A 13,588-nucleotide genomic window follows, 5' to 3' on the forward strand; every position below is an offset into this window, starting at 1 on the left:
AAAACCAGATGTTATTAGTTGCCTATTCTGGAGTCCTGTTTCTAGCCAACACTACTGCCTTGCCTACCTTTAGCATATAGCTAGCATTCCTAAGGACAAACGCCTGATGGCAGGGAGGCACCACTTCAAGCGTGTCTCACGGCCCAGCAGCGGGCTTGGAGTTGTGATGTTTATCATGGTTATTGACCAAGGCCTATGATCATAAGTTAACTCTTTTCTAATCCTGTTAGAAAACTTGATCTCCTGAATAAAGATTAAATGCCAGTCTTGCATATTAAGATAGGTTTAACTTAATATGTTATCATTAGTTTTTTAAAATATATAAGGTATGGTAATTTTGTATTATTAATTCTCCAACACTTGAGGCATTTCTGTTGTTTAAGGAGCATTTGGTTAGGGACACTATACTTTTTAAAAGTCTAAAAGTAGGTAGAGGTATTTAATTTAGGGTTGATATCTGAATGTTTTTAAATGCTTGTAGATGATGTTGAAGTAAATTTCTGATATGAATAATCAGTGATTTTTATTACTAAGATAAAAGACATGATAAAAAAACATACAAATAGGTTTTGAGATATGAAATATGTCAACATACTACAGTTAGTGTACAGAATCAGCATTTCATTGTTAGGACATTTTCCTCAACTTTCTAAAGCCAGCATTTCAATTGACTTTTCCAGACCATATTTGAAGATGTTAGTGGTTTTGGTGCCTGGCATCGAAGATGGTGTGTTCTTTCTGGAAACTGTATATCTTATTGGACTTATCCAGATGATGAGAAACGAAAGGTAATTTAAATAGTACTGTTTGGTGGTGAAAGCCCTGATTGACTTTCGTGTAGTGTTCATGCAAATGTTCCCTCTGGCCCCCATCACTCACCCAAATTAATAACCCTTTTTGTGTACTCACTAAGCCATTAAAAATGTTCTTGTTGGCCAGGCTCAGTGGCTTACGCCTATAATCCCAGCACTTTGGGAGGCCAAGGTGGGCAGATCACCTGAGGTCAGGAGTTCGAGACCAGCCTGGCCAACATGGCGAAATCCTGTCTCTGCTAAAAATACAAAAATTAGCTGGGTGTGGTGGCAGGTGCCTGTAATCCCAGCTACTCAGGAGGCTGAGGCAGGGGAATCTCTTGGATCCAGGAGACCAAGGTTGCAGTGAGCCGAGATCACGCCATGGCACTCCAGCCTGAGCGACAGAGCAAGACTCCATCTCGAAAAAAAAAAAAAAAATGTTTTTGTTGTAGGTGTGTGTGTGTGTGTGTGATAATCCTTTAAAATTTTTATATCCTATCCATTCCCTATGATTTGACCACTCTTAAAATGCCTTAACATGTATATTTTTCCTTCTTTTCTACTGGATGTTTAATTATATTTTTTGTTGACATTTGAAGTTGGAAATGTTTTAAATTTAATTTTTTATCTTGTTAGTTAGGGTAAAACAGTAATGGAAACCCACCCACAGGAACAATCGTTTGTATTTTGTTTCTAAAATTTAATAATAGGATTTTGTGTAATATATCATGTTTTTAAAGAAGTTAATATCATTGCCCAAGTAACATTATTTATTATCCCCAAACTGGAAAATAGAAATAAGCAGAATTAAAAAGGAAAATCATCCATAATAGACATAGCTATTGTTCATATTTTGGTTAGATATGTTTTCAAACTTTTAAAATGTATAATATATAATAATTATTCATTTATGAATCTTTCTAAAGGAAAAGCATGCTTTTTATAATCTGATTTTTTACTTGATAAAATATTCTAACATCTTTCAGCATCAGTAAAGATAAGTCTAATGCTGTGTTGGATAGCTATGTGTGTTACACTGTAGTCATTACAATTATTAATATTTTAAAAATTTGTGAAATGTTTGAGACATCCAAAAGGGCGTAAAATAATTTCATCAACCTCTGTGTTATTATTCCAGTTGAAGTTCCCCATGTAATTCTCTCTCCCGCAGAGATAACTTCTACCCTAAAATTGTTTATTGTTCCCATGCACTTATTTAAATTTTTACTATACAGATTGAATATCCTTTATTCATAATCCTTGGGATTTAGAGGTGTTTCAGATTTGGGATTCTTTTTTTTTTTTTCAGATTTTGGAATATTTGCATTATACTTGCCAATTAATTATCTCCTAATCCAAAAATTCAAAATCTGAGATGCTCCAATGAGCATTTCCTTTGAGCATCATGTTGACTCTCAAAAAGTTTTGGATTTTGGAGCATTTCAAATTTCAAGATTTTCAGATTTGGGATGTTTAACCTGTACATGTATATAAACAATATATGTTGCTGCAATTGCATGTTTTTAAACATTATACAGATAATAACATATTGTATGTATTATTCTGCAACTTGCCTTTTTTGGGTCAGTATGGTTTGTGAAATTTGTCTGGGGTGGTATGTGTAGCTTTAGATTGTCCCCTCTTCTCTGTATAGTATACTTTTGTAAGAGCACATTACAATTTATCCATTCTCCTGTTTAGAGACCCTTAGATTATTTCTAAATTGTTGTATACAGACAATGCTGCTGTGATTCACTTTCTTCTCATTTTGTTTTGGTTTGTACCTTTTACAGCCCACATGCAGGAAGATTTAGTTTCTTGTACACATGGATGAGAGTTCTTTTTTGAATGTTACCTAGTAGCAGAATTGCTGGGTTGTAGGGTTTGCACATCTACAACTTGATTTTGTCAAATGAGTCTCAAAAGTGGTTGTACGATTTTCCATTCCCACCAGGAGTATTTGAAAGTTCTCAGCTTTTCGTATTCCCACCAACACATCATATGTCAGCCTTTTAAACTTCTATCAGTATGACAGATGTGAAATATACTCTCATTTAAAAAAATTTTGTATCTTCTTGATTACTAGACTAAGTATCTTTTCTAAGCATAAGAGTGTGTATGGCCATTTATATTTTCTCTCGTATGAACTGATTGTCTCTATATTATTCATTTTAATATTTTTTGATGCATTGCAATTATATTTCCCTAGTCTTAGGCCTGGCGTATCTTTTAATTTATCTTTATAGTGTCTTTTCATGCACAGACTTTTCTAATGTTAAGGTAATCAGACCTGCTAGTCTATTGCTTTGTGCTTTTTAGGGTCTAATTTAAGAAACTATCCTTATCCTGGAGTCAAAGATTTCTTTTATACCTCTTTCTAAAGTTACAGAGTTTTATACTTCACATTTAATTTCCCTAGAATTGATTTTTTTTTCATCTGAATAACCAATTGGGCCAGCATCATTGAATGGTTTGTTCTTTCCCCACTGTGTTAGGCCATTCTTGCATTGCTATGAAGAAATACCCAAGACTGGGTAATTTTTAAATTGGCTCCTGATTCTGCAGGCTGTACTGGAAGCATGATGCTGGCATCTGCTTAGCTTCTGGGGAGGCCTCAGGGCGCTTTTACTCACAGCAAAAGGTGAAGTGGGAGCAGGTACATCACATGGTAAAAGCAGGAGCGAGCGAGCGAGCAAGTGAGCAAGGGGAGGTGCCAAACATTTTTAAACAATCAGTTCATGCGAGAACTCATTCACTGTTGTGAGGACAGCACCAAGGGGATTTCTTGAGAAATCCACCTGCATGATCCAGTCACCTCCCAGTAGGCCCCACCTCCAACACTGGGGATTACAATTCAACATGAGATCTGGGTGAAGACTAATATCCAAACTGTATCATTCACTGATCCACAATGCCATTTCTCATGTGTATCAAGATGTCATTATATGCGTAGGTTTATTTTTAGGCTCACGGTTCTGTTTCCTTTGGTCTGTTTCCCTATCCCAATCTCAATGACCGTAGCTTTAAAATAAATCTTAATGTCTGCTAAGACCGGTCTCCTAACTTATGGAGTAATGTATAGTAGTTCCCCCTTATCCTTAGTGGACGTGTTCCAAGACCGCCAGTGAATGCATGAAACCATAGATAAGTACCAGACCCACTTGCCATCAGTCATAACACGTTTCTGTTGATGTCTTACACCCACAAATTTAATGCCTTTTGTATTTTAATTAAGCACTTACCATTTACTGTGGTGGTAACTTTTGCAGTTGGAGATGTGACAACGAAACTAGCATGAATTTCTTTTTCTTTCCTCACAATTTCATGGATAGAAGATTTATTCTTACTGTAGATCTTGACAACCTCAGCATACGACTTTTTTTCTTTCCTTATTAAGTTGAAGACTTTCACCTTTTCACTTAAAGGAAGCACTTTATGGTTTGTCTTTGCATATCTACTCTTGCACTTTGGGGACCTTATTAAGTCAGATAGGGGCTACTTGAACACAAGCACTGCATACTACAGCAGTTGATCTTTTTTTTTTTCTGAGACGGAGTCTCGCTCTGTCGCCCAGCCTGGAGTGCAGTCGCGGGATCTCGGCTCACTGCAAGCACCGCCTCCCGGGTTCACGCCATTCTCCTGCCTTAGCCTCCCGAGTAGCTGGGACTACAGGCGCCGGCCACCATTCCCGGCTAATTTTTTGTATTTTTTTAGTAGAGACGGGGTTTCACCGTGTTAGCCAGGATGGTCTCGATCTCAGTTGATCCTATAACTCAGAACGCTACTAAGTGACTACTGAGCAGGTAGCAGGTAAGGCGTGGATACGCTGGACAAAGGGAGGATCCACATGCCAGGTGTGATGGCAGGCGATTACATCATGCTGCTTAGAATGGCATGCAGTTTAAAACTTACGAATAGTTTGTTTCTAGAATTTTTCTTTTAATATTTTTCAACTATGGTTGACTGTGGGTAATTGAAGCTATGGAAAGTGAAACCATGGATAAGTGGGGGGCTACTGTATGACTATTCTTGGTCCTTGCTTTTTCCATACACCCCTGCACACACACACACCCCCTGCCATCACCTCATGGAAATATATATACATATATGTTTCACTTTTTTTTTTTTTTTTTTTTTTTTTTAGACAGGGTCTCGCTCTGTTGCCCAGGCTGGAGTGCAGTGGCACGATCTCGGCTCACTGCAACCTTTGCCTGCTGGGCTCAAGCGATTCTCTGCCTCAGCCTCCCGAGTAGCTGGGACTACAGGCAAGCACCACCATGCACGGCTAGTTTTTGTATTTTCAGTAGAGATGGGGTTTCACCATGTTGGCCAGGCTGGTCTCAAACTACTGAGCTCAAAGGTATCCGCCTGCCTCCACCTCCTGAAGTGTTGGGATTACAGGCATGAGTCACTGCACCCAGCCCTGTTTTGCATTTTACAGTTGAAAATGTTCAGATGTACACAAAGCAAAAATAGTATAATGAACTTCCAGCTTAATTAATTATTCGTTTTCAGGTTTCATTTATCTCCCCACAACACACATGCATTTTTGTTTTGTTTTGTTGCTTTGCTAGGGTGTTTTAAAGCAAATACCAGAATTTATATTCTGTCATTTCTAGGTTTCAGGTCTTAAGTGTTGGCAAATGCCCCAAGGGAAGTCAGGGTTTCAGACTAGCTTACTATTCTTCATTCTCCCTTGCTCATTGATTTTGGCCTTTGAAGGATTTTTCTACTTTCTTGTCAATTTAATTATCTAGCATTTGGCGGCTTATATAATGGGAGGATTTTCAGACTATTTAATGTATCATATTTGCTGGAAACAATACCATGATTTATTTAAATAGTCCCCTATTACTGTCATTTAATTTGTTTGGAATTTTTTGCTATTATGAAAAAACAGTGACTACACATATTAGAATCTGTGTGTGTATATTTATATATTTGCTTTGGATAAATTTAGGTGAAACTGTAGGATCAGAAAATGCTCATTGTTAATGGTTTTTGATTACTGTTATCAGGTTGCCTACGAGTAATAGATCATATTATACTTTCACCAGTGATGCATAAGAATCTGTATTACTCACTCCCTAACCAATCAACAGAGGTTGTTACTGTTTTTTCCAGACTTAGCCAATCTAAGGTTTTAAATTGGTGTGTTCTATTTTTATTTTTAAAAATTCTAATAGAGTTGACACTTATTGGCTGTTGGCTCATGTGTGCCTATATGTGTTTCTTTTCCCGTTTTCAGGACCATGTGGTCTCGTGAATGTTTTCCTCCACTTTGACTCGTATCATAGGAATTCATGGCTGCCAACAATCCAGGGCAGTTGTCTGCCCTTATCTTTTATAGATATATAAAGAAATATTTACACATGAAATCCAATGTCTAGGTTTCCTTTTATAGAAAGGGGAGAAGTGGGTAAGTTGTAGATAAAAGGCAGTTGAGTGTGTTTCTCATTGTTATAGCTGGTTTTGGTGCCTGGGGCTCATTATACTGTTGTTTGTATTTTTTTTTTTGAAGTTCACCATAATAAAGAGCTTTATAGGATAGTTGGCAAGAGCTACCAGTTGATATTTTTGGGTTTTATTTTTATGTCTAGCTAGGAACAATAATAAATGTTAAATATGTTTCTCTAAGCCCAGTGTAACTAAATTTTAACTTTTAAATAATAGCTTTTTAATATTTAATTTGTACCAACTTAAATGCTGCTTAATGCTTACTGACTTAAATAGTCTTATTTTCTACTAATTTCTCTTAATTTGTTTTTAAAGAATCCCATAGGAAGGATAAATCTGGCTAATTGTACCAGTCGTCAGATAGAACCAGCCAACAGAGAATTTTGTGCAAGACGCAACACTTTTGAATTAATTACTGTCCGACCACAAAGAGAAGATGACCGAGAGACTCTTGTCAGCCAATGCAGGGACACACTCTGTGTTACCAAGTATGTATTGGCCTATAAATATTTCTATCAACTAAGCAATTGATTGCCCGCTATGTACTTACCACTATGAGAAATATCACAGATGGTCCTTGACGTTGAAAAGGGCACAGCCTTAGTGAGAAAACAAAACACACACAAAGCATTAAGTGAACCATCTATAATAACTAAATTAATGTAGTTAAGGAAAGTATAATACTCAGGTTGTATCTTAGCTAATGTTTTCCAGTATGCTCACAGTGGAGGCATTTTCATGGCAGTTAGATAATAATCTTTGGGTTAAGTTTAAAGATTTCATGCGTAGGTGAGGAGTCAAGCATTATTCAAAGAGACTTTACACATCCCTTCCTTCCATTCCCAGAATACCCTCATGTAATCAGATGACTCACAGAAACAATCTCATTCTATTCTGCAAATTTCTGGATGGAGATTAAAAGAATAAAACTTTTGGGAGTGCCCCTTTTTTAATTAACCCTGAGCTCAAGTGTAAGATACGAAGGCTTATTGCTAGGATTCTAAGATAGGTTTCTTTGCTTGGATGCCTAAGAGAAGCTTGAAGACCAACTTCAGTGTACAGAGTTGTCATTAGGGACAAAAGTTAGAATTTGATAAGATGTTTGGTAATTAGGCTGTTGCTGGATATTGCAGATGGGGGGAGATTGGTAGGACTAGCTTTATGAGTTTCTAATGTGAAAATATTAGAAAGCTACAGCCAGGAGACACAACACTAAAATAGAACAAAGTTGCCCAGAGACTGCCGATTTGTTTTAAAATAGCTAGATAGAGGACTCATTTGATGGAAATTTTTGATGTCTAGATTACTTCCAGATTTATTCATTTTAACTCAATTATTTCAGGGGTCTTCTATGCAGTGGTGGAATCAGACAGGGCAGGACAGGCAAAATGGATTTCTAATCATTTTGTGTGATAGCGACATGTCCATGGTCATGGTCAGTGGAGGAACCAACCAAAGTGCAGTATCCAAATAGTTCCTGACCACAGCGGCCCACTTCGGCCATTTTGAATATCACTTACATTTTTTTGTATAACCTTATTTTTTACTGGTTGCATAAACTCTCTTAGACTTCTCCGTAGACCTTCCCCTGTGATAAAAATAGCAGATTACATGTTGCTTTAATTACTCTGTACCTCATTTACTTGTAGTCTTTCTCACTATAAAATTATAACTTGGATGGGTACCCTTCGCCCAAGCATATGAGAGTAGTACATTCTCAATTCAGTCTTGGCTGAGTCTTCAGCTTTGCTTGGTGACCTAAAATTTATTTTACTTTTTTGATGGTGAGAATATAAACATTCTGCAGTTCTGCATTCTCCTTTGCCTCACTGATGTGTTTCCTTATGGGGCCTTGGGCCTTTTGGACTTAGGCCTTTTACTTGAATTTAATGTACCTCATTTTCATTTCTACTAACTAAGCTTGCTGTCAATGCTAAAGATTTCTCTTCTGATCTCTACTGCATACTTCAAAACAGAGACTACACATTGAAACCAGAATGTTTTATCACATGGGGAGGCAGTAGTTACAGTGAAGCTTTGAAGTCAACGGACTTAAGTTTAAATCCTGACTCATCAAATGTAACCATGGCAGGTCACTTAACTTTGCTGGCCCTCTGAAATCTTTTGTGTCAAAAAGGAAAAATAACCTCCACAGTGACTAGAGATTTTTTTTTTTTTATTAGCCTCTTGAACCAGAATAGGTTCACAGAGACTTCAGACAATAGAGGTGAATGAGTAAACACACTTAGCACAGTTTCCAGTACATGGAATGAGCTGAACAAGTGGTGGCTATTATAAGTGCAGTATTTTCTTCATTGACTACTAGAAGGTGGTAAACTTCACTTATTCATGTTTACACCATTTCTAGTACCAATAGGGAGAACTTACAAAGTTGTAGAATGAGTGCAATATAAAAACCTAATGGCTGGCTGTTCTCTGGAAGCATGTTCTGGCTATGAGTTAGGGAATCCCCCCTTCCTTACTCTGGCCTGCCCCAACAACTAGTTATTTAGTCAACTTGTAGCTAAATATGGATGAAAGGAAAATATTCCTAATACGGACAGAGAGGTTAGGATAGACAAAGTCTTAGGATCTTTCGATAGTTTATTATAAAATCATGTTCTACTAATATAGTAGGACAAATCTAATGGGACACAGTGCAAACTAATATTACCTGTAGAGCCAGGTGAAGGTCCATGGGTCTGTGATTGCAGCTTTTGGAGAACCTGACTCTGAAGGTTATATTGGGAGTGCCCATATTCAGGGAGTGCCTATAATCAGACCTTAGGTGCTCTTGCAGAGAAGTTGCCCACACTCAATGGGTGTCCTATACCATCAGGTTACCCAGGCCGCACACTACCTGTATAAAACACCTGTTGGAAACACCATCCTTTACCAAGTGTAATTAGTGTAAGTTAGCATCAATTAACCAAACTGGGGATAATTTTCCTCTGTTTTATTTGGAGATGCACCTCACTAAGTGGCTGTGGATTAGCATCCATAAAAGGTGGTTAAAGGTAATTCATTTACTGGTTTATTTAGTCATTTTTTTCCCTAGCAAGAGTACATGGGGGTATGGAATGGAGGGAGAAGAATTCTGACCTCTTTGGTTGTTTGTTCCTGTAGGAACTGGCTGTCTGCAGATACTAAAGAAGAGCGGGATCTCTGGATGCAAAAACTCAATCAAGTTCTTGTTGATATTCGCCTCTGGCAACCTGATGCTTGCTACAAACCTATTGGAAAGCCTTAAACCGGGAAATTTCCATGCCATCTAGAGGTTTTTGATGTCATCTTAAGAAACACACTTAAGAGCATCAGATTTACTGATTGCATTTTATGCTTTAAGTACGAAAGGGTTTGTGCCAATATTCACTACGTATTATGCAGTATTTATATCTTTTGTATGTAAAACTTTAACTGATTTCTGTCATTCATCAATGAGTAGAAGTAAATACATTATAGTTGATTTTGCTAAATCTTAATTTAAAAGCCTCATTTTCCTAGAAATCTAATTATTCAGTTATTCATGACAATATTTTTTTAAAAGTAAGAAATTTTGAGTTGTCTTCTTGGAGCTGTAGGTCTTGAAGCAGCAACGTCTTTCAGGGGTTGGAGACAGAAACCCATTCTCCAATCTCAGTAGTTTTTTCGAAAGGCTGTGATCATTTATTGATCGTGATATGACTTGTTACTAGGGTACTGAAAAAAATGTCTAAGGCCTTTACAGAAACATTTTTAGTAATGAGGATGAGAACTTTTTCAAATAGCAAATATATATTGGCTTAAAGCATGAGGCTGCCTTCAGAAAAGAGATGTGGACATAGGAGGCAATGTGTGAGACTTGGGGGTTCAATATTTTATATAGAAGAGTTAATAAGCACATGGTTTACATTTACTCAGCTACTATATATGCAGTGTGGTGCACATTTTCACAGAATTCTGGCTTCATTAAGATCATTATTTTTGCTGCATAGCTTACAGACTTAGCATATTAGTTTTTTCTACTCCTACACCAAGTGTAAATTGAAAAATCTTTATATTAAAAAAGTAAACTGTTATGAAGCTGCTATGTACTAATAATACTTTGCTTGCCAAAGTGTTTGGGTTTTGTTGTTGTTTGTTTGTTTGTTTGTTTTTGGTTCATGAACAACAGTGTCTAGAAACCCATTTTGAAAGTGGAAAATTATTAAGTCACCTATCACCTTTAAACGCCTTTTTTTAAAATTATAAAATATTGTAAAGCAGGGTCTCAACTTTTAAATACACTTTGAACTTCTTCTCTGAATTATTAAAGTTCTTTATGACCTCATTTATAAACACTAAATTCTGTCACCTCCTGTCATTTTATTTTTTATTCATTCAAATGTATTTTTTCTTGTGCATATTATAAAAATATATTTTATGAGCTCTTACTCAAATAAATACCTGTAAATGTCTAAAGGAATCAGTTGTTTAGGAAGCACTGTTTCAATGTGTGGCATGGTTGCTCTGCATCCCTGGGCTGGGAGCTTCTTGAGGGTACTGTGCTGACAATGTCTCATCCATCTTTTTCTCTCTACCCAGTTTGGCTTATTGTGTGTTTTTAGGGCTGCTGTTGAATGCATAAGTGAATGAAGGATCTATTTCTGAGGCATTTCAACTGAATATGGTAATTGGATGTGCATTTGAGGATAGGGAGTATAATTCCCAAGTCTTTAGCAGATACTGAATGGATGAGTGATATCATCAGCCAAACAGGGAATAGGTTTGATGGGACTGATAAGAAGGTCCCTTGTATTTATTTATAGACTTGCATTTATTTTTGAGTGGGCATTAAAGGGCACAAAAGCATGGTACAAAATTCAGAATGCATAAAGAAGGTAAAGTTAAAAAGCAAGTCTTTTCCTACTGTCATAACTACTTTTACCAATGTTTATGTCCTGCCAGAGGCCGCTACACATATTGCATAGAATATTTATATTCTTTTGTTCATAAAAATATTCTATACATACCATTTATTGTAAGTTAAACAAAAAGTATAACAGTATTCCTTAGAGATCATCTAAATATATAGATAGTATTTATAAAACTCAACTTTAGAAGAAATTTAGTTTAAGGTGATTGTGGGACCTCAAGCTAGAAATACTCCGTAAACAGTAGAAAATGTCACTCTGAAGATTTTCAGTGTCATCTGCCTAAGGGGGATTGTTGAAACTATTGGAGTGAATAAGATCATCCAGGGAATATGATGTGGGAAGAGAAGAAAGAAAAAAAAGAACACTGTTCTTTTTTTTTTTTTTGAAACAGGGTCTCACTCTGTCCTCCAGGATGGAGCGCAGTGGCACAGTCTCGGCTCGCCGCAACCTCTGCTTCCCGGGTTCAAGTGATTCTCGTGCCTCGGCCTCCTGAGAAACTGGGATTACAGGCACGCACCTCCATGCCCAGCTAATTTTTGTATTTTTAGTAGAGGTGGAGTTTCACTGTGTTGGCCAGGCTGGTCTTGAACTCCAGACCTCAAATGATCCTCCTGCCTCGGCCTCCCAAAGTGCTGAGATTACAGATGTGAGCCACCACGACTGGCCTGAACACTGTTCTTAAGGGGAAAAGTAGAAAAGACAAGTCTAATGATTATCTTCTATGAAAAAAAAACAAGAATGGTGTTTGGTGAGACCAAAGAAGAAAAGATTTTGGCCGGGTACGGTGGCTCACACCTGTAATCCCAGCGCTTTGGGAGGCTGAGGTGGGTGGATGACCTGAAGTCAGGAGTTTGAGACCAGCCTGGCCAACATGGTGAAACCTTGTCTCTACCAAAAATATAAAAAATTAGCTGGGCATGATGGTGCGTGCCTGTAATCCCAACTACTTGGGAGGCTAAGGCGGGAGAATCACTTGAACCCAGAAGGCAGAGGCTGCAGTGAGAAGAGACTGTCTCAAAAAAAAAAAAAAAAAAAGATTCTGACCACAAAATCATAAAGCAGAATAAAGAAAATGTGAATTGAAATTTGGAGCAGTCAGTTGAACAAAATGGTTCAGATAAAAAATCAGGTTACAATAAAATCTGTATGAAAAAATAATGACAGAATTGATTGCGTTAAAAAATCTGATAAATATCTAAAGTCAAAACACTAAGCAACAGACAAAGGGAGAATATTTATAACATATTTAATAAGGCATTGATAAAAAACAAAGAGCTATGCAAGTGTAGTGGCTCATGCCTGTAATCACAGCACTTTGGGAGGCTGAGATGGGAGAATACTTGAGGCCAGGAGTTCAAGACCAGCCTGGGCAACATAGCAAGGCCCTGTCTACAAAAAAAAAAAAAAAAATTAGCTGAACGTGTTGCCACATGACTGTAGTCTCAGCTACTCGTGAGGCTGAAGTGAGAGAATTGCTAGAGCCCAGGAGGTGGAAGACTACAAGTGAGCTGTGATCACCCCACTGGACTCCAGACTGGACAACAGAACGAAACCCTGTCTCTAAAAAAAAAAAAAAAAACCTCAAAATTAACAAAATAAAAAGAACCAACAAGTGGTTCACTGTTATCACATTGGGAATTAAGTAAAAGAAAAACAAAAGAGCTCCTGTGACTGGCTATCTGTGAGCATTTACTATGTGCCAGGCGTTATTCTTGGTGTTTTGCATGCAGTATCTCAGATCATCTTCATAAGACCTTATCAAATAAGCGTTGAAGCTAAAGTTTTGCTCACTTTTCTGACGTCCCACGTTGAGCAAGTGGCAGACCCAGATTTGCACTCAGTCTACTCCAGAATCCACATACTTAACACTCTGCTGTTTCTCAATAAGAAAAAGAAAATTTAACCTAAAGAAGAGGGGCAAATAATATTAGCAGGAATTGCATACACACAAATCCAAAGAGCCGGCAAACATGTAAAAATAATACTAATAAAAATACAGATTTAAATGGCAATGGGTTATTGGCCCACAGGTGGTGAAACTATAACCAACATTATTGAGAAACGAACTTACGCTCTTGGTGGGAATAGAAACTGAAACAGCCTACTTGGATGGCAACTTGGTAACTTAACAGGAATCTACTAACACACAGGATCAGATTGTCAAATCTGACTTCCATGCATCAGAGATCTTACCCCTATCAAGCTTTACTCATAGTTTCAAAGACACAAGGAATCAAAAAGCCCTGGCAAAGCAGGGAGAGGCCTGCATCATCCTGCATGCCTCCCAGGGTCTCGTTCCCACAGGAGACACCTGCTCTGTGGCCCAGGGTAATAGATGAGATCTCAAGGAAGGTTTGCGGTCCTCTCACTCAGCAGGGAGGCTTTAGGTATGGAAACATTGCGTTTTATACCCTATATGATATAGTTTTTGTGACTTTCTCT

General features: G+C 37.5%; 1 protein-coding gene across 6 annotated transcripts in view; it reads left to right on the forward strand.

The window, feature by feature from the left end:
- Positions 1-10,691, forward strand: part of ANLN (anillin, actin binding protein) — a 63,859-nt gene extending 53,168 nt beyond the window's left edge. For all 6 annotated transcript variants that reach the window (XM_003814965.5, XM_008967841.4, XM_008967842.4 and 3 more), the window contains 3 exons: positions 681-788; positions 6,567-6,739; positions 9,378-10,691. In XM_003814965.5, coding sequence (XP_003815013.1) covers positions 681-788; positions 6,567-6,739; positions 9,378-9,501 — 405 coding nt within the window. In that variant the 3' untranslated portion in view covers positions 9,502-10,691. The remainder of the gene's footprint in view (positions 1-680; positions 789-6,566; positions 6,740-9,377) is intronic.
- The last annotated feature ends 2,897 nt before the right edge of the window (positions 10,692-13,588 follow it).

The sequence above is a fragment of the Pan paniscus genome, chromosome 6 (genome assembly GCF_029289425.2).
Source record: "Pan paniscus chromosome 6, NHGRI_mPanPan1-v2.0_pri, whole genome shotgun sequence".
NCBI lineage: Eukaryota > Metazoa > Chordata > Mammalia > Primates > Hominidae > Pan > Pan paniscus.